Raw genomic sequence first — 22,462 nt, 5'->3', positions numbered from 1 at the left:
CGAGGTACCACTGTAGTTACAGTATATTTGTTACCTGTCCTTCATAAGCCATAGAAAAAGAAAATACAATACAAATAGATACAAATAGATAAAAACAAAAGCCCCACTCCAAAATACAACTCGTATCAACAAAGCCATAGGGAGGCCCTGGCAGCAATGGTTTAACTGCCCAAGGCCCAGGAAAAGAGGTGTGTCTTCAGTAACTGCCTGAAGCTGTAAAGATGTGGCAGCTGGTGCGTCTCCACCGGAAGGGAGTTCTCCCGCTGAGGAGGAGCATGACAGAGGTTCTCTCCTGGGCACCTCCCAGCATCTCCAAGGCAGTTGGCACAATAACAGGAGCCTTTCCTGTAGATCATAACATCCTGACTGGCAACGGAGGGGAGGAGGCACTCTTACAGATATTTTCTCTTGCTTTTAAAAAAAAAACAAAAAATGGTAGCATTGAAAGCACATTGAGCATTATGGCCCACCAGTCTGGCATTTTGTTAGAATCTAGAAGGACTGTAATTTACAAGCACTGTCCATTAAAATAAACCTCACCATTTCATGACACAAAATGCAAAAGATCTATTTAAACAAAAATATAATAATCTCAACAATACGGGAGCTAGAGCACTCGTAAGTACAGGCAATTTGCTTAGATTAAGAAATGCCACTTCTAACACATTTCACTATTTTCTCCCTTCAAAAGTATTTGAGTGATTATTATCAGCTCTTGTCTCTCTAGACGGTTGGCTCATTTCCTTATTAGTTGCACCCTTCAGATACTGATTTATTCATTTTTAATTTGCCTGTGTGCGCGCACAGGCAGACACCCATTTTTTGCTTGTGCAAAAAATGCATCAGTGCCTTCAACTTCCCCAAGCATGATGGTTTCCCTGGAAAATATTTGAAGGTAAATAGGTAAAGGACCCCTGGGCGGTGAAGTCCAGTCAAACTTGACTATGGGGTGCGGAGCTCATCTGGCTTCAGGCCGAGGAAGCCGGCATAGACTGCTTTCCGGGTCATGTGGCCAGCAGGACTAAACCGCTTCTGGCACAACGGGACACCGTGATGGAAGCCAGAGCACACGGAAATGCCACATAACACCACATAAGATAGATCACCACCCACAGTCTTGTTTAAACAAGGCTGTATACTTACATTCCCACAGGCTGTGGATTTAACATACTCATTCCTACAAATGTTAAATTCACACCAGAGTGAAGATGAAAAATCTGTCTGCATGAGGATAAATAAGATATTGATCTTGCTAACAACACCCGGCAATGTTCTTTGCTTTTGGTTCTGTTTTACTAGAGTACTCTGGATGAGGTTTAGAGGTGGACATGCTTGGGGAGTAGTTTGGTGGTGACTTATTTAGAAAAGAGATCTTGCAGTCATCGTGGAAAGCTCACTTAGAAAATCAGTGTTCTGTGGCAGTGAAAATAGTTCAGATTTAGGAAGTTGTTTGAAAACGATGCAGCCATGGTCACAATGCCATTATGTAATCACATGGGGAAATATTGCCCAATCTCTGAGCGATGTGAGATTCCAGGGGTTCCAGGCACTTACTCATCGAGTCTGTGGCACAGCGGATGCTGTGGTGTCTGTATGCTATATGGTTTATTTACACGTATCTACAACCTGAGCCTGTGATGGAGGGGTTCGCAGCATTAAAACCCCTGAACGGTTTTGTTTCTTCCACAGCCACAGCCTTGGATTCAAGCCGAAGGCAAACATTGCTCTCAGCTGTTGCTCTGACTTTCTTTCTCCAACTTCCTGCTTTACATCTAGGTCACCTCACTGCCCAAACTCAACTCTGCTTTTTTCACTTGAGAGAGGGGACCCAACCCAACTGCTGTCTCGCACCAGGCCCCTTAGTCCCTCATCCCCTCACCAGGAAGCTAGAATAGCTAGTTCCCAGAATTAGAAGGCTTAGTGAGCTTTTAACTATTGCTGGATCCAGGGTTCAGAGGGGTCTCTGCCTACTCCCCACTCCCATACTCATAACACTATGTACAGTTTTGCTCTCAAAAAGGGTATAATAGAGCTGGAAAACAATACAAAGAAGTACTAAAATGACCAAAACTCCAGAATCCCCAGTTAGAATAATAGAATTGTAGGGTTGGAAGGGTTGGGAAACACCTTTATTAGGGGCAACCAAAATGTTCCAAAATGAGGCACATGAAAAGTTCTGGCAAACTTGAAAGCAACAGGCATTTGGGAGTATATTTTTCTTACGGACCAAAAAGGGTTGGTGGAATCAATGGAGGAAAGGTCTGTCAATAGCTATGGAACACCTTTGCTCCTAGGCACTAAACACCTAGCATTCAAATTAAAGCCAGCAGTTATTAGGCTACACCAGCATTCCCATGAAATAACATGATGATGAAACAATGTATGCGCCACTTTAAAAAAAAAAAAGGAAGCTGCAGAGCAGGAGGATGTAATTTTTAAGTTTTGTTTCAGGCATAAAAAGATCAAAAGCCTGCTTTGCTCAAGGAAGAGAACACAAGTGCCTGTCAGCCAGAAGAGACAGAATAAAAGATGGGAACTAAACATGTTACCTGTATAAACCACATTGGTTAATCTAGCAACATAACGCAAAGGCCAGAGCTGAATGATATTCTCCTTGAAAAGGATCAGAGAGATCTTCTGCAAACAAAAAAATTAACGAACCTTGTGGTGCCTTAAAGACGAACACATTTATGGGGCAAGTTTTCCTGGACTGCATACATTTCTCTGGTGAAAATAGGGACGTCCCATTCCATAATGATAATTTTACTATTTATGCCCGACACATCTTACTGTGTTACCCCAGCCACTCTGGGCAGCTTCCAGCATATATAAAAACATAATAAAACATTAAACATTAAAAAAGGCCTTCCCTACACAGGATAGCCTTCAGACGGCTCGGAGGTTGGATAACTCTATACCTTCCAACATTTCTTCAATGAAAATAGGGATATCCTAAGGAAAAGTAGGACATTCTGGGACGATATCAGAAACTGAGATGGCTTCTCTTAATCAAGGGTGTCCCTGGAAAATAGGGACACTTGGGGGGGTCTGGGCCTGGAGTATATTTCATCAGAAGTGCTACCCTAAGTTACCAGATAGATAACATACATATACATAGATACATACATATGGTTGGTGTTTGGGTGTGTGTTTAATCACTGATATTAGAAGCAAATGAAGTGAAAAAATAAGGGTAGTGACCATTATTTTAAAACTTAAATAAATGTAAAATTGCTGCAGTGATTCTACCCGATCCTCAGGGCTCTGCTCAGCACTCCCACACCTTCTCGCCAGGCCACTGGCCCTGTTTCACACCCTGCTGGAATGCTTTTGCCTGGCTGGAATGTGCCCTTGATTGGCACAAGCTTAAAATGCCCAGATATAGGCTAGATAGATAGATAAATTTATTACAGTCGGAGACCAGCTTATAAAACACACTTGGGGGTACAATCCCAGAAGGAAAGCAAACATTTAAAACAATGTACAACAATAAATTTAAAATTTATAAATGCGCTAAGCATATAGTCACTTAAAACTTTAAGATAAGCTACCACAGAGAGATGACTCAGAGTCACCCATGGAACAGAGTTTGGGGATTTTCTTAATGAACTAGTTTGGGTTGGGGGATGGTCTGCGTCTACAGATCTGTACATAGAATCTGGCAATCATCCGGGTTGTCTTATGATCTTTGCCTAACAATTTTTGCTTTTCCGGGAGCCTCACCAGCAGGGGATCAATGGGAATAGAGAAATGTGTGTCAAATGCAATTGCTCCACCCACTTTTCCAAGTGGCCCCACCCACTTTCCCCGCAAGCGCTACCCTCCACTGGCATGCGGCTCTCAGAAGAAGCACCTTGTGGCCTCTTTGAATGTTCATAGAATCATTAAATCATAAAATGGTGGAGTTGAAAGCAAATGAAAAACAGTCATATTTATGAGCTAGATGTTGTGACTGACATGAATAGGTCCCGGGACAGCATGGCCTAAGCAGAGATGCAGGCGATATGGGCCTAGGCATGTGACCAGCTAATCAGTAGCTTTCTTTAGGGGGCTTTCTGCAAGCAAGGCCTGTGAGGGGGGGGTTTCAGTGTCCATAGTGGACTATAGTTGGGGCGGCTTTAGTTGGGGGCTAGAGGTGGCACTATTCTGTGAATATCTGATCAGTGATGCTTGGCCTTTTGTGCCTATTGCACTCCTGTATATGCATCCTTCAAACTCTCCTCTCCTCCAGGTGTTCACTCTTTGGCAAGGAAAATAAATATTTTCATGCTGGGGAGAAGGAAATAAATGCAGATAATCTGTTTTTTACCAAATGATCCACATGCAAAGGGACCTTCATCAAACAACAGCACACTCCAGGGGACTGAGAATTCCAAAAATGCAAAACAAGGTAGTTCTCCTTAAAAGAAGAAGGCGCTCCCCACCTTTAAAATATCTAGTTGACTCAGAGTTAGATATTTCGTTGTCTGTTCCTTCTAATCCTGCTCTTGATGCTGGCAGAGAACAAGGAAGGCACAGCTCCTTTGGAGACAAAGAATGCCACGCTGCCCTTCATCTAATCCAGTCACCTCTGCAGCTGATAAGTGTCTCCTCTCTGCCTCCACTTTAGGCATTAGCACAGCTGCTGATCCTCTTTTTTAAAAATAAAAACCACCTCCCTTTGCTAAAGGGCATTTAGATTATTCATAATATTCTCACTCCCAGAATTCTGAAGTGCATGACACAAAATCTAGCGCTCTGGAAGTTTGATGTTTTATGAACACCATGTGGGGGCTGAGAACTGGAGGGAGGTTTCACATATTTCACACTCACAGCTGCTGTGGTGTGTCTATTATTCTCCTATAGCACATGCCATTTGGCTACTATTACTGCCCTTACATTTCTTCAGCCTCAGTGAAACAAGAGCAGGAACGTGGACGTGAGCAACCGTCTAAAGGCATCTATGCACTGGGGAGAATTGCATAGGGAGTTAAAGCAAAAGGGCTCATACAGAGTCTCACTAAGACATGACCTGATGAGAGCTTAGAAATATAAAATAGAGAGGCAGTGTGGTGTGGCAGATACAGTCTTGAACTCAAAACGAGGAAGATCCAACTTCATACAGAGGCAGATTTGGGGAGCGCAACCAGTTTAGTTACACTGAGCCTGGAGCCTGGGGTGGGGGACACAGGGGGTGCCACAACCAGTACTTTACTTCTCGAAAAAAGGGGGTTCATCACACAAGGTGCTGTTGAAATTTGAGACCCCAAGGAGCATGACTGCTTCATAGCCTCAGCTCAGTAATCCCGGGACAGTTACTCTCTCTCAGCCAAGCCAACACAGAGATGTTGTGATACAATAGGGAGGACCATCTGTGGCAAATGCAACTATTTGTAAGAATGGAAAGTTAAAAATATAGCAACAATGGAGATTAATAAACTATTTTACCATTCCAATATAATATTGTTGTTTTCTGTGTGTGTAGACAGATGATTAGATTGATAGATCAGCAGACAGATACATTGCTTCAAAAAATCATCACTCAAGTGTGTGGAGAGATGGAGAGAGGCTTGTTGCTGCATCTTTACTAATTTAAATTTTCCTTCTAAATAAACTGGCATTGTTGAACCATACAACCTGTTGCTCTGTTTTTTTGTGGCAAAAAAGGAAGCGTTAAAGCTGCACAACTGTTCTCTCTGCATCACTGAAAACGTTCAGTGAACGCACAACCCTCTTGCCGCTTTAGCCCTCTAATTGACAGTCAACATCTGATAGCAGCACCAGTAAATTACCAGATCAGAACAATCTGGAGTTATAATGATTACACCAAAGCATTTAGAATTATAGTACTGTAAGCACATCATTTGTGAAAACAATTGCATTGACAAGAGTAGTTACTTGGGTCATGTTTGGTCTGTTACTGCTGCTTCTGTCTCTCAAAAACACTCTCTTTTTCTTTGGCTGCTACACCGGGGAATTTCTGGATGTTACACAAGAAAAAGCCTATTTGCATGAAACGTTCTAATCAGCACATCAGCACTTTATGAGTCGTGACCATGGATATTTCCAGAAAACACCCTGCCTTGATTCCTGCTGAGATTAGTTTTTTGTTGCTATTTTTAAATAGTCCAGGAATGTATTTCTGAAGGAGACAGAAACCGTATCTTGGTACATTTGCATTAGCTCAGAAGCTCTCTTGTTCAGATGCAGTAAAATGTGCTAAAAATGGAAAGTACCTTCTGTGGGGCCTGCTTCTTTTTCCTCTGTCCCCCCTTCTTTGTTCTTTCTGCCCCTTCCTCTGCCCTTCCTCTTCTTCTCAGACATCCTGCACAGGCAGTATATTTACAGTCCCAAGGAAAAGGCAATTCCTGCCAGATGTAAATGCCCCAGCAGTGCTGCTTCAAGGTTTTTCTCACCAGCTGAAACTTCCTACTGTTCTTATACTGTTTTCTCACACAGGCAACACCCACTTCTGGGTGGAGAAGTGTGGTTTTTAACTATTTCCATTCATATCCCCCAGCTGTCTGACAGAAGTGCCAGGGACCGCAGGCAGGCAGGCAGGCAGGGCTGGGTGTGAAGGAATTGAAAATGAACGAAGGTCTGCAGAGAGCAGAACTGACAATGGAGTAATGAAGCAAGCCTAAGTGGCCGCAGGATCCCATGGGGATGGGGCCTGGGCTCTGTGGCCTGGGGGGCCTGGATGCATGGAGAAATTAGGTGGCCAGCACTATCGGAACTCTTCCTGTGTCAGGAGCGGCTCCTGAGTGCCCAGCTCACTTTAAATACTGCAGGTGTGATAGGGGAAGCAGCAAGAACTCAGGGCTCCCCTCTATGCTCTGCTCCTTCTGTGGCTGGTATGCCACAGAATGATATACACAAGACCCACAGGTGATTTGGAAGTGCACTGAAGCAATTACATTTCTGAATGGCCTCTCCCAAAATTGGGGGCACTCGGTGCAGGAAGGCACTTCCCACAACAGCCTTTCCTTTTAACACATTCTTGGTTCTTCTCCCAGGCGTTTTCCCTCAAGTGATAAACTTTTCTCTGTGTAATCTAAGAGTGTCTCATTTACTGGCACCTAAAATAAAGAGGCCACTTACACATAGTGAAAAAGTACACAGATTTGGAGGTGCAAATGTGTATGTATATGTATAATTTATTATAATTAATTAAGATTCTGAATGCAGTAATTTCAATGCATACATGTCACTGTAGTGGGAAGGCTATGGCAAAGTGGCCTTTGCCCCTTCTCAGTCCTTGGGAGAGGTGCCAACTGTGGAAGGGAACCTTCGAGCCCCGCCCAGGCTTCTTTCGCTTCACACCAGACCTGGAGCAGACAGCCCTACAAACAGGGGTCTTTTTCTCTGACAGCCTTTCAAATTGGCGGCTGTTACCTGCAAAGTAGCGCATATGGTCTCCCTGGCCCAAAGCAAACCAGGAAATTGTGCAGAACTGGAAAAAGAAAATGGCGCTAGTATTTCACAGCCACTCTCCTCCACCGCACCAGATGCAAAACTTTGCCCCTCCTTATCGATACTGTACTGAGGGTTGCCTTGCAGAAAATACATGCACTTGATATTCCAGTTTGTTATTTATAATTAAAATAATTTGCTTGCCTTTTTCAGGCAGCATGAAAAAGGCAAAATGAATGAAACAGATAAAAAATAATAATTTAAAAACAGCGCTGAAAAGGCAAACTATCCAGCTGACCTGAAGGCCCCAAAGAAGCGATGTGTTTTGCACCCCATCTGGAAGGTCTGTAGTGATGGGAAATTGTGAAGCTCTGTGGGCCCCTCACCCCACAGCCTGGGGAAGTTGACTCAAAGGCAGTGTACCCATTACCAGCTTAAAATGCAGGAAGAGCATTCACCCCACTCTGCTCTGCGCCTCAAATCACATTTGCACGTTGCTGTACACGCCAATACGGCTGGATGTGTTTCTGAGTTGCCCACAGTCTGTCCATACCAGAGAGGGGGCATGGATGTCTTCCTATGGCTTACGTTTTCAAATCAGATCAAAACTGGTTGGAGGAAATTGGCATCAAAACACAGTATTTCTTAAGAAACTAGATTGCAGGATTGCGACTCACCTGTGGTGGGAGTGCACTGGGTGCAGAGTAAACAGGGCTATGTACACAGCCCCAAAGCCTGCATCTCACTGAGTAAAGCTGGCATTCAAAGCAGGGCCTGGGGAAGGAGGGATTGACAGGGGAACAATCTAGAGGCATCACCCAGAGATAGGTGAGCATCAGCACCTTGAATCAAATCCGATTTGTATGCGTTGGAACACAACCAGCTGAATGTGTTTGTGATGGCTCTCATCCATAAGGTGTGCAGCAGCATTTGCACGAAGGGAAGCTTCAAGGACAGCCGGCTGTAGAGTGCATTATAATAATCAAGCCTGGAGGTTATGAAAGCATGCACTGGCATTGCAAGGTCCTCTGTGTTCAGGAAGGGGCAGGTCCTGCACAGCAAGTGAAACTGACAGAAAGCTCCCAGTGCAGCAACATGCTTGTAAAAAACAAAACAAAACAAAAAAACCCAGGGCTGGGTCAAAACTAATTCCCAGACTCCAAACGTTATAATTATGCGTTTTGTGGAGCATTTTGGGGGCAGCTCCTGCTTAGTCATGTCCCTGCCAGCAGAGCTCATGCTCTTACTGGCTGACGGGGCTGGCTAAGTACATTGCTCACCCTCCCCTCCAAAGAAGGAAGCTTCTCAAACTCACCATACTGCCTAAGCAAGGTCAACCAACACAGCTTTCCCTGCCTCAGGGCAAACTGGGGGGAGACATTTTGGAACAGTCCTGTGAGGTGGGAGAAGAGGACACCATCAAATGATCCCCTCAATTACCCTAGTCCTCCTCCTGTTCCAAACCACCACTAGAGCAGCGACAGAGCTGTTGCCTTGATCTTCTACAAAACCCACTAACGAGTTCTGGAAACCATGTGGATCTATCCATCTCCAGGCATGGGTGGTCCATCGCAGAGGAGAGTGGTGAACTGTATACATTTCCTGCGCTACAGTATTATCAACATTTTGATCTTACTAGTTCCCCGAAGTATTAAATATGGAGTGACACTGCTGTATCTGGCTGGTGGATCTCCAGGTGGGGGTAGGATGTTCAATTTAGGGGTGTGCACATAGGTAATTTCCTGCAGATATATTAAGCTGTGCATAGTGTTAAGCATTAGAAAACATTCTAGAGAACATTGACCTCCCATCCATCCATCCACCACCCATCACACCTCTCCATGTGTCCCATACACCACTGCTGTAAGAGGGCCTTCTGCCTGGGACTGGACTGCTGCTGCTGCTGCTGCTGCTGCTGCTGTCAATGATGCCCTGAGGAGCCCCACCAACTTGCAGCTTCCACCTTCACCTCCACTACCAGCCAGTCCTTTGGGTCCAGTAACATGGCCCAAAGCAAGGCTGCCCTCAGCTAATAATGACCTCACCTGGCAGGCAGGTTCATTTGGGAGAAAGTCATCCTTAAAGTACCTGGTGCCCAAACCATATGAATTTGCCTTCTGCTACAAAATCCGTCAGCACATGTCAGTGTAAATTCTGGCTAGACATGATAGCTAGTAATTGTTGGAATAGGGCCCCTTTGCCAAAACCACTGCACATATTTAAAAAACCCCAAACCTGCCCTGTCTATATGGGTTCTCTCCTTGGATTAATAAGGCAAGAATAAGCATTCTGAACCTGCTGTAGTAAATGCACTGTACACTATCTTTCCTCAATATCAACTGAAATTAGTATTGCCTATTCTATACTTTTGCTTATAACCAAGTGGAAGCTTTCCTTCCAGGCATCTGACTCAGTATCCATGGCAATATTTGCTGATGGTGTGAATAATGCTCAGCCAGCCCATCCCTCCCTGACCCCCCTCCGGGTTAAGCAGCAAATTAACTTAATTCATTGTTAGAACTGGAATTTCAAAAGATTGATCTTTCACCAAGATAGGGTTGTGACACCTTTCTACTTCAAAGAACCTTTCCCCCTCAACAAAGGGTGGGTTTCCTCAACATATTCTGTTAGTCAGGTTTGTCTCCTCTCACCTTATGTATCCAAGCTGCACCTTTGCCAGGTGAGATAAAGTATGCCTGTACTGTATGCGCTTTTCAGATTTCTGAAAAAGCCTGAATAGCTCCTGACCACCTTTCCATCGACTTCCAGGTCTGTATTAGGGGAGTAGGCATTCTAAAATTCTAGGTAGGAATTTAGTGTCTGTTGCTGATCACTTGAGACTCTGCAGTGCTAGGAGATGTGAACAAGCTTTCAGCTGTTGCAGTGGACTCTTAGCCACTTCTGCCTCTCACGCAGCTTGCCTTGGCAAGGATAATCTTCTGAAGGGATGCCATCGGGGGGGCTGAGGTCCCCCAAAATTTTCAAGGAGGCCTTCTCAAGCCCACAGTGGGCCTTGTTGAGCCCTCTTGCGGCTGCAATGGGCCCTGTCAGGTGGGAGCAGATACCTGAAGGATGCTGTAAACCACCCTGTCATCCTCAGATGAGGGGCAGGAAAGAAATTTAATAAATAAATAAACGATACCTGAGTCTCAAACTATGCAGGGCTTTGAAGGCGAACACCAGCAATTTAAATTTTTCTCAGAAATGGCGCATCAGCCAACATAGCTGTTGAAGAACAAGCATAATATATTCCCGTTGATCAGTCTCAGTTAATCACAGCTGAATATGGGGTGAAACTGCAGTTTCCTGGCAATTTTAGAGGCAGTCCCACGTACAATGCACTGCAGTTGTCCAATCTGGACCTTCACAGCATGGATACCTATGAGAAGGCTATCTATCCGGAAGAGGGTTGCAGGTGACACATCAGTCTCAGCGGGTGAAAGGTACACCATGCCACAGATGCTGCTTCTCTCCTACTGCAGCCTCTAGTCAAAATGGTTTTGTGCATTTGCATGTGGCTGCATGCTGTATCTTGAAAATGCAAAAACAGTCTCCCAGTAGCTTACATATGTTGGAGTAAAGTAAATGCATTTATTTCATTTGAGTTTGTAGTTCGTGCATGAATTAATTTAAACCACAAGAGGACCCTGCTTATCTAGCAATCTAGCCAGCACTTGCTTGTAGTCTTTGCTTTGTCTAACTTAACTCCACCCCTAAAAGCGGAGCCATTTTTTCAGTGTTCTTTCCAGACGAGATACTGGCAATATCTTTCTCTCATCTCTGCTCATCCTATAAACAGTTCCTGCATGAATAAAGCCTTTGAACTCCAGAAACTGTAAGTTATTCTTTCAATCTAATTCACCCAAGCTGCAATATGTATACAATACACACGTGCATTCTACTGTGCAGGTTATACACATTTACAGCATCCCTAAGTCCCTTTGCATTTTAATGCAAGTCTGGTGAAGAATTTGTTCACTGTATCATGAGTCATGTAATAATAATAATTGTATTATTTATACCCCACCCATCTGGCTGGGTTTCCCCAGCCACTCTGGGCAGTTTACAGCATATTAAAAAGCATAATAAAAACACCAAGCATTAAAGACCTCTGTTATGTACTAAACTTGGATCCTAGAACAATAGGCAGGTAGGATCCTAGAATGCAACAACTGATTGGCCTGCAGGAAAAGACCAATCAGGCTCCAGGAGGGAAGCAGAATCAGCCAACCAGACAGGACTCATTGTGTAAATAATGTATATAACAGCATGAGGTTGGGCGGGGGGGCAATTCATTCACTGTTTTACAAGCTGCAATAAAGAGCATGAAATCACTACAGGACTCCGAGTATATTTCAACCTCCCAATGCAGGCCTGCCTTCAGATGTCTTCTAAAAGTCTGGGGGCCAGTGAGGATCCCTTAGGTTCAGTGTTATATGGTCCCAGTGGCCACTCCCAGTCACCAGTCTAGCTGCCACATTCTGGATTAGTTGTAGTTTCTGAGTCACCTTCAAAGGTAGCCCCACGTAGATGACATTGCAGTAGTCCAAGCGGGAGATAACCAGAGCATGCACCATTCTGGTGACAGGCAGGTAGGGTCCCAGCCACATAGCAGATGGAGCTGGTAGACAGCTGCCCTTGACACAGAATTGACCTGCGCCTCCATGGACAGCTGATGGTCCAAAATGACTCCCAGGCTGTGCACCTGGTCCTTCAGGGGCACAGTTACCCACAGTTACCAGGGAGTCCTCCACACCCACCTGCCCCCTGTCCCCCCAAAACAGTACTTCTGTCTAGTCAGGATTTCACCTCAATCTGTTAGTCTCCATCCATCCTCCAGACACAGGACCTTCACTGCCCTCATTGGTTATGATTTGAAGGAGATATAGAGCTGGGAATTATCTGTATACTGTTGAACACCCAGCCCAACCCCCCTGATGATCTCTCCCAGTGGCTTCATGTAGATGTTGAAAAGCATTGGGGAAAGGACGGAACCCTGAGGCACACCACAGGTGAGAGCCCAGGGGTCTGAACACTCATCCCCCACACCACTTTCTGGGCATAGCCCAGGAGGAAGGAACGGAATCACTGCATAACAGTGCCCCCAGCTCCCAGCCCCTCTAGACGGTCCAGAAGGATGTCATGGTCGATGGTATCAAAGGCCACTGAGAGATCCAGCAGAACTAGGAAACAACTCTCACCTCTGTTCCTAGCCCACCAGAGATCATCAACCAGCGCAGTCTCAGTCCATGACGAGGCCTGAATCCCGAATGGAAAGGATCCAAATGGTCTGCATTCTCCAGGTGTGCCTAGAGTTGTTTAGCAACCACCCGCTCAATCATCTTGCCCAAGAATGGAAGATTTGAGACTGGGCCATATTGGCCAGGTCCAAAGTTGGTTTTTTTAAGAAGCAGTTTAATAACCACTTCTTTTAGTGGGTCTGGGAAGACTCCCTCACAGAGAGAAACATTCACCACCCTGCAGAGCCCATTGCCCAGCCCTTCCCAGCTCCCTTTTATGAGCCAGGATGGGTATGGATCAAGGAGACAAGTGGTTGGTTTCACTCATCCAATCAGCCTGTCCACATCCTCAGAGGTAACAGATTAGAATTGATCCCATGCAACTTGACCAGACAGGACTCTAGCACTCTTCCACCCCAGCCTTGCTTCCACAGTGGAGTCTTTCTGAATCTGAGTGACTTTTACAGTCATGTGTCATGAGACCATGTTATTTTACATAAATTTGACTCTGTTGCTTTCTCTTGTTCATACTGGAAAGGCTAAGGACTATTGCCCATGTGCCCCTTGGGATCTTTCAAGTAGTTTCATTATTTAGCGCCAACACCTAATTAATGATCCTGTACCATTCAATTACATGCAGTTCATTCATAACAAAACTCTCATTGCTGGGGAATCAGACAAGTTGCAGCTTGCAAAACTCTTGGTTGCTGTGTCTCCTTTTCAGTGCAGACTAAAATCAGTAACAGGGTGCTTCAGATATCAATGAAATTCCAGTCTTGAAGTGGAAGTCACAGATTATAAATTACAGATAGGCATCTCAAAGTAGGTCTGTGAAGATTATCAATGGCATAGAAAGAAATAGGAGTGACTCAAGTGTGCAAGCTGCACAGTTGCACAGTTAAGCAAACTGTGAGTGTACCGTATTTTTTGCTCTATAAGACGCACCAGACCACAAAACGCACCTAGTTTTTGGAGGAGGAAAACAAGAAAAAAAATATTCTGAATCTCAGAAGCCAGAACAGCAAGAGGGATTGCTGCGCAGTGAAAGCAGCAATCCCTCTTGCTGTTCTGGCTTCTGGGATAGCTGTGCAGCCTGCATTCGCTCCATAAGACGCACACACATTTCCCCTTACTTTTTAGGAGGGAAAAAGTGAGTCTTATAGAGCAAAAAATACAGTAATAAGGAACAATGGTTCAGAACTGTGCAGCTGTTTTCCGTCATTGGGATCCACTTTGCAAAAAACTGCATACACACTTTTACAGATAAAGGTCTCAAACATGCAGGTAGATGAGAACAGCTCTAGTGCCAACTTTTGATTTACGATTTTGTACTCAAACTTCACCATCCATTTGCATTGAAACTTGAATAAAATAGGGAGGCAGGTAAGCCCCGCCCCGCCTAATTGATCTTGAGATACGGCACATGCAATTTGAGTGGCAATGCCCAACAACTTGGGGGGGGGCAGCCCTCTTAAATATTTCATTGGGGGGCTGAACCTCAGCCCCTAGGAGTTGGCTCCTATGCATAGAACCTTTACTATTTTAGCAGTTAGTTTTTCTTTCTGCACTGCTGTTTGTATTTGCCATCCCTCTTTATTTGAGTGTGGATCTGTCAGAAAGAGGTGTTTTCTTAAGTTCAGTCTCCTCTGCCTTCTCTGCATCTCTGTCTTCACTACGGATGCTCCACATAAGGGACAGTTGGCAGGGTTTAGAGTAGAAGTACAGGGCAGACTTTAGCAGCAGCAGCAGCAGCAGCAGGAAAACAAAGGTGATTCTCATCGCTTGTTGCCTAATTTCCTCATGCAAATTCTTCTGCATGTTCCTACATGAGAACTGGCCTTTGCGCACCTAGTGGTTATGTGACCAAATGCTCCTTGGAGCTATTTATGTGTGGGTGGCAGAGGAACTTAACAGGCAGGCCCTTTTACACCTTAATTGTGCTTCACTTGGACCTGAAAGTGCTTTTAGGGCTCTGTTTTCCCTTTCTAAATACCATGCCGTTTGGGCAGGATGTGTCAAGCATGTTTTAAGGCAGGGCTAAGTCACCTCGCAGAGGGCTCTGCAGAAATTTAGACTGGTGTGATGCGAGTTTGAGAACAGGGATTCAAACAGACTTCAATGTATCAAAACTCTGAATTTTCCCATCAGGTTTTGATTACATTATTTCATCCTATTGACAGAAGGGCCTTAGGGGTGTAAGAACGCATCCTCCCTGCCCTGTTGTGGTCCCAGCACTCCACTGTAGGTCTTGGAGAAATAAGGTAGCCTGCAAACGAATCTATAAGGCATGGCAGACTTGAATTGGTGCTAGTGATCATGATTCTGTTAGCACACACAAAACAGAATGAGTTTTCATTCATGCATTTATATGCAGATTTTCAAAAGTTGCAGGATGCCTAACAGGTTCTGTGTTCTCCACAAGCGCCAGGTGCGACCCAACCTGGGGGGGGGCAGCATGCATGTGTGTGCTCTAACATGGCTGGAGGAGGCCATGAGGCCCACCACAGCTGTGGGGAGGCTAGACAGGGACCATCATGGCCATGGGAAAGCCCAGTGGGGACTGCCATTGCCACAGGTCGGCCCAATGGGGCAGTGGGAAGGCCTGCCACAGGCCGCAGGATATTAGGGGTCCTTGCCCCACCCTTGAAAAAATGGGGGGCACTTGCCCCCCCCCCGATGGTGCACCTGGTGTTATCTCAGGGCTTAGTCATGCTTGTAGGTTTTCATCAACAGCCATACTACCAGTTTGAATGCAGGATGCTAGAAGATAACAGGAGTGCCAGGTACTGTTGGAACCATTATTTTCTACAGAGATGCCAAATTTTGGATTTGCTTAGAATACTCTTGAAAGCTCAACAGAAGCCACTATTGATTTCAAATCCAAGCTAGAGCTATACAATGCATCATCCAGTTGAAACTGCATGCATGAGTTTCAGTTGATGTTTATTTTTAAGCACCTAAAAATTCAAGAGGTGTGTACTTGCCTCTTGTAGACAGTTTCACTCCCCACTCCCACTCCAGAGGGATCAGGTTTGCAGCATGGGAGTGCACCTGAACTCAACTGTGCTCTTGCACCTGCTACAGTGTGGCAACCGGTGTCGTGACTCAGACATCTAGCAGTGACTTCAACACCAACCTGGAGAGCAGGAGGTCAGTGGAACCAAAAGCAAATAGCACAATCTGCATAGATGCCAGATCTGGACCATGTCACCAGTGAAACTGGGTACAACCACCACAGTCCTCCTGCGCTCAAGACCTCCAGTTCAATACCCCCAGTGACTGCACTTCCCGAGCTGGACCTTACCAATGGGGCAGGATCCTCACCCTCAAATGGAAGCTTCAGTCAAGCAGTTTAGCTTAAACAGTTGTTTAGCAGAGTTCACTTTTACTCGGCACACTACTATATACATACACTATACACACTTGTTGTGAGTAAGCATCTCTCTCTGATCCCAGAGAAGGTTCTTTGCTTCAAAGGTCTTGCTGTTCCAAAGACCACACAAGGCATATACAGCCTTTCCTCTAGCTTCTAGTTTTACTTTTAGCATTGAGCACTGGCAACTCTAAGGGTGATGCAACTGCCAAACAAATGTGGAGACAGCAGTGGAGATTCCTTGACATGAGCATTCCTGGCACAATACCTGGGCTGCAGTCTTCTATGCAAATGTATGAACATATTTTCATTACTGGGCTTTTATAAAGCAGCCCTCCCCACCCTGGCAGCCCCCAGATGCTATGGGCTACAGCCTCCATCAACTCCCCCTAGTATAGCTATGGTCGCTTTGGCTGGTAGGAGCTCCAGTCAAAAGGATCCAGGGAGTTGGGGAAAGCTGTCATAAAATTACTGGTGTGATGAACATGAAACATTTTGACACTAAAATAGCAATGTACTGTATGAGCATGGTTAGCATCACCACTAGGATGAAACATGTGGTCTTTATCAAGCTTTCTTTGCTGGTGGCTGTTTTAGTATGCAGTTACTGGGAATCAAATCTTCTGCCAGGTTTTGATCGCATTGCTCTTACACAGTTAATTACTTGGTGGAATCTATACATGACTTCTTTTTCAAATTTTCATTTATTTTTAGGCCTTGTCAGCAGGGACAGTGCTGAATTTAGATCTGGGGGACCATGGGTGTAGCCAGGATTTATCGGGGGGCAGAACACCCACCTGTCATCATCCTCTGTCTGGTTCTGTCTAGCAGATTCAGAATGAAATGTCTCAACAACAGTTGTTTTAGATTACTTTCTTTTGACCCCAAGTGCTCAGAAAAATCTGTCAAAACATTTCAAATATTCTGATTATTTCTACTTATAGTTAAGTATTTTAATTTATTTACTTGATTTAGGGAGGCAGCTGCCCCTCCCACCACCACCCTCCCCACCCCGGCTACACCCATGTTGAGGACCTGAGTTTGTATGTACAAAGAGAACTGCCTTACACTAAGTCAAACAATTATTTCATCTAGCTGGGTATTGTCTGTACTGTCCAGCAGCAGCTATCCAGCATTTCCCCACTACCCTGCTATCTGAGACCATTTTAGCTAGAGACGCTAGGGACCTGGCCATGTCATAGAGTCAGAACTGTAGAGTTGCCGTTCCCCCAAATTTCAAAAACATAGGACTTATAGGTGATAACTGGTTACTCATCTACACAAGGAGAGATTCCAATGTCCCACCCATTGTTGTGAAGATAAATATTAATCTCCCCTTTTAAAAGGCTAGGTTACAAATACAGTATTAAAAAGTGATTCCTTGTCTATGTGCTGCACCCAAATTACATTTGCTTTAAAGAGCACAATTGTACTGATGAAGCAGGACACTGAGGTGCTGTGTATCTTTCAGAAAAATAATCCCAGATTAATTTTATGTAAGCCTGGAGGTCCCTGTAAGTACCCTTTGCAATGCAGATGTACCCATCCATATTCTATATACATACACACCCACACAACACAAACTTCCTGCCTCCTTGCGCAGAAAATAAGCCTCTATGTTTATTGACTCAGAGTGGGATTTTCTCATGAAACTGCAGGATAAACAAAAAAAAATTCCTCTTTCAAAATATGGGTCATGCCTAAACTTGCTGCTGTGCAACCCATTTTTACAAAAGAAGAAGGGAGTTGTTAACCAAGACCTGTCAGCCGCTGAAAGCACAAGTCCTGCTACTCCAATGAGCTGCAGACACAAAGCAGCTGTTTGGCAACGCCAGCCAGCTTACTTTGAAAGAACCCAGCCCACCGTGGACATCTTCAGCCAGCATCATCCAGAGCAAAACATTGGGGGGGGGGGCATGGAAAAGGATGTTTATAATACTCCTGACATGAAGGTATGTAAGGCTACGCAAGCATACGGGTGCCATCCGCGAGTGATCCCTTCCCAGAACGAGTCCCAAGCCTGAGATCTGAGCCAAGTTCCAGCACCTCACCGCACCCCTGTACTTGGTTCTTTTCCAAGAAGAGTAGCTTGATCCAGGGCTTTTCAACCTTCATTGGGCTATGCCTCCCCAGGTCAGGGAAACAGCTGCCTGGGTCTGCCTGACTCAAGCAAGATATATGGCTCTTGGAGCAAGGCTGAGTCTTGTCCTTGGCACAAGGACAGGTAGGTCAAAATGGGGCACGGGAGTGGGTGGGGGAAGAATATAGAAGTTTCTAGGAGGAAGAACAGGGAAGCAAATGTTTACACACACACACAAACAAACAAAGAGAAAAAGCTGTGATTGACTTAAGTTGTTAAATAACTTCTTTGATGGTGGCAGAAGGACACAACCACTCATAACACACTGAGTGAAAAGTCTGGGGGGGGGGGAATTGTTTCTGGCAATGCTTAATACTTTTCAAGAAAAAGGGATCATGGACTCTGTGCCCTCCCCACATAATCAACAAGTCTTGTCAATGCCAGCACTTAACTTATCCAAGTAGGAAAGACGAGGACAAGCCAAAGGAGAGGGTCCTTCAGCTCATCTCCCTTGTGGCTTCATGGCTAGAATGGCTGAGCTGTGGACAGGGAGATTTGGGATCAGAAACTAGGACTGTGGTGTATTTTGGTACATGTTTTGTACTTCCGCTCCTTACAACAGTTCATAACAAAATAATATTTGGAAAAAATTATTCTGAGGCTGGGGAAACAATCAGTTATAGATAGCAGTTTTCTTGCCACTAATGGCATATTAGGAAGGAAGGAAGGAAGCCAAGAGAAGTGAGTTGTAGCATCTGTGATCATCACGCTGGAGTCCAGTACCCCATCTCTAAAACAGTATCATATCACTTTGAATAGCCTTGGCTTCCCTCTAAGAATCCTGGGAGCTGTAGTTTGCCAAGTGTTCTGAGACTTGTTAGAAGACCCCTACTGCCCTCACAGAACTCTTTCCAGAGAACTCTGGGAAATGTATGGTTTGATACTGAAGATTATGGCTGCAGTCCAGGGGGGATTTCTGAAAGACGGTGCTTTGTCATGGACCATTGACAAGTCAATCAAAAAATTGCATGTGTCGTGGTTTTTTGTTTTTTTTTTTTAAAAAAGCATATACTTTGTATATGCTTTGTGCAGTACCTGGGCCCCAGCCCACTAAAAACAGCAAAACAGGCTCCTAAAGAACAATTTATCCCTAAATGCGGATGAAAAAGTAAAAGCCCTGGATAAATAATAAAGTATGTGACACAAGCAAATTTTTAAAAAATACTTGGTCCCATCTCTGAGGAGAGAGTTCCAGAAGCAAAACATCATTTAATGCTATGTAATTACATAGCACATAATGCTATGCCTAAATACATATGCTCCATAACTGTGAAGGCCTGACAGATAAGTAACATCAACTTTATTATGGAGCATGACAACTCGTGGTGGTACCAATTTGAGTGTCAAAGCATTCTTCAAGCCTTTCAATCATTGTAGAGTGTCCCTCCACACAAGAGCTCAGATGTTGGCTACCCAAATCTAAGCTGTGTACACCTGTGTACACCTTTAAAGCACATTCGAAGCACATTTTTTGCATTGAAGAATTCTGGGCACTGTTGTTTGTTAAGGGTTGCCGGGCATTGTAACTCTGCGAGGGGTAAACTACAGTGCCCAGGATTGTTTAACTGTGGAACTGGCACTGCTACAAGTGCTACACAATCCTACACAATTATAATAAATGGATCTTTTAGCCTGGTATCCCATACACATAGGAACTGGCACCAGGGAGGTGCCTTTGCTGTTCTGTATCTGGTGCCTGCTTAAAACATTTTTATCTAAGCAAGCCTATCCAGACACATATATGTTGGTGTGTTTTATTCTCTTTTACTGATAATTTTAATTATTTTAAAAAGTTTTTAATTTTTTATTTATAATCTTAATACTTCTTGTAAACTGCTTAGAATTTGTTTCTACAATCATCAATATTGCTGAATTAATAAAATAAATAAAATAATTGTATAGTTGTTCTGGCATGACATCTGATAAACCAACACATATTGTTTTTCTAGACAATTTCTGGTAAGCAGGTGACACACAAACAAAGAGGTACCCAACTCATAGGTCCCGCCAGTGCAAGTATTTCTCTGATGCAATTCTCCCCTGCATGCCTGCTAAATCTGTTCTAGGAGTGCCCCCAACACAACACCCCAAGCAGATTTGGGGAAGACACACAGAACGCTAGAGAGAATGAAAAGGTGGGAGGGTGCTCTGTTGCACAAGCATAAATACTTGCACTGACACAACGTGTTAGTTGGATACTGCCCTAAATGCATAACTACATAAATGTAAAAGAACTACTCTAAGTAGGAAATAGAGGGATGTGTGTTGAGTTGCCTTCAGATGTCTTCTAAAGGTTGTGTAGTTGCTTATCTCCTTGGCTTGAGGGTCACATAACTGCATCGCATCCCACTTCTCCTATGAAAATACGGACATCCTACCATCCCCTCCAACATTTCTCCAATGAAAATAAGGACACCCTAAGGAAAAGCAGGACATTCCAGGACCAAATCAGAAACTGGGACGGCTTCTGTAAATACAGGACTGTCCCTGGAAAACAGGGACACTTGGAGGGTCTGCTATTGCCAGGGGAGGAGCTGGGATGACATTCTGCTCAGACATGCATTTCTTTGTCCCCTAGATGCAAGATGTGTCCTAGATTTCAACTCATCTTTGTTTAAATGAGTGCAAATGGAGAAGGCAAACTGAAATAAATGAAGCCTTCATTTTCAGGAAGTTTATGACATGTCCAAAAGAGTTTGGAGTAGGAGATACTGCATAAATTTTGCAGAACTGCACAGAACACAGTTTTATTTTAAGGATGCCACCTAGAAGTCAGGGGTCCTCTGAGTAAGGAGTCGTGCAACTCATAAAAAGGAGTGTATGTTTCATGCATACAGTGTTTTGCACTTAATGCTTGACAGCCAGAGAGACGTCAAGGGAGATAGAAAACTGTTCCCACCCCTGGAGTGCACGCAGAAAGGCACAACAAGCATTTTCACTCCATCTTCCCCAGGTTTCTCCTCCCTTCTTTTCTGCAGCAGAGCCTCCCACATAGGGCAGCCCCGCCTCCCCAAGCAGTAGTGCTACAGAGTCCCTTGGGCATTTCATTATGCTCCATGTCTTGCCAAGCTGGGTTCCTTAAGGAATCATCTAAGCCTAGCGGAACAGGGACAGCCTGGCGCCAGCAAAGGAACATCAATAAAAATTACACAGGAAGAGTTAACACAAGGCTTGGCTGATCTACAGGTGCAATTAGAAATTTAAGCATAAATTTGGAGCAGCTCCCAAGTGCAGGTATGTCAGTGTTGCCAAAAGGTTGCTAAGATTCAGTTGTGCTTCCTGCAACGATGCTGGCTGCTGAGCCTGGCCATGTTACTTTGGTCAAAAGACTTCAATTATAATCTCAATTATAACCCCTACCCTAGAGTTCATGGAGTTTTCTTGGCAGGGATACTGGAGTGGCTTGCCGGTTCCTGCTCCAGGTGGATTATGGTGCTGGATGAGACTCTTGAGAGTCCTATGGACTGCAAGCAGATCAAACCATCCTTAAGCTGAGGCTCCAATACCTTGGCCACCTCATGAGAAGAGAAGACTCCCTGGAAAAGACCCTGATGTTGGGAAAGATGGAGGGCACAGGGAGAAGTGGACGACAGAGGACAAGATGGTGGGTCAGCGTTCTCGAAGCTACTAACATGAGTTTCACCAAACTGCGGGAGGCAGGGGAAGACAGGAGTGCCTGGCGTGTTCTGGTCCATGGGGTCACAAAGAGTTGGAAACAACTACACGACTAAACAACAACCCCAGAATCCAAGAGGGTCCTCAAGATACTATTGCATGCAACAAACAGCGGCAAATGATTCACTCAAAGTGTTTTTGTGGCTTCAAAAATATCAGTCTGAAATTAAAGTAAATGGTATATTTTTTAGAAGCCTCCTCCCCACCCCCACCCCCGGCCGCTTCGCCTGACCCACCCACCAGCTCCTCCTTTTGCAGCCCTCCCTGCGTTTTCTGCCAGTCTTTGTTTAAAAGTGCTGTCCTTTTTGCCCCAGGGCTCTCCCTGCTTTACCTAACCTTTCCTAACCATTTCACAACATTGGCTCCCTGATACTCACCTCTCCTTTGCTCTTCAGCCTGTCTGTGACATCCGGACTGCTCAGCCAAGTCCACCAGCAGAGGAGCCAAGCCTCTGCCCCCTCTTGTATTACATCACAGCTGCTCCATTAGAATGGCAAGAGACTTTACACACAGCAACACCACAAATGTCTGTAGTGCACTATTATTTAGATAATTAAACCAAAGAGAACTACAGGGAACCTCATCAGGTCTCTGTGCTTAAGTCTGCCCGGCAGGCAAGGCGGTGAAACACTTATCATTGAT

At 44.7% G+C, this 22,462-nt stretch overlaps 1 protein-coding gene across 4 annotated transcripts in view; it reads right to left on the bottom strand.

Annotated features, from left to right (window-relative positions):
- The window catches only part of NRG2 (neuregulin 2), a 134,962-nt gene that overhangs the window by 72,347 nt on the left and 40,153 nt on the right, over positions 1–22,462 (bottom strand). The window contains exon 1 of one of the 4 annotated variants that reach the window (XM_081872711.1): positions 6,216–6,406. The exons of the other annotated variants lie outside the window; for them this stretch is intronic. Coding sequence (XP_081728837.1) covers positions 6,216–6,303 — 88 coding nt within the window. The 5' untranslated portion in view covers positions 6,304–6,406. Of the gene's footprint in view, positions 1–6,215; positions 6,407–22,462 lie in introns of those variants that run through there. 4 annotated transcript variants of the gene reach the window in all.

Source organism: Podarcis erhardii (assembly GCF_964252035.2).
Source record: "Podarcis erhardii genome assembly, chromosome: 8".
NCBI lineage: Eukaryota > Metazoa > Chordata > Lepidosauria > Squamata > Lacertidae > Podarcis > Podarcis erhardii.
Note: the sequence above shows the minus strand (reverse complement) of the source record. Positions and strands in the feature narration are given on the sequence as shown.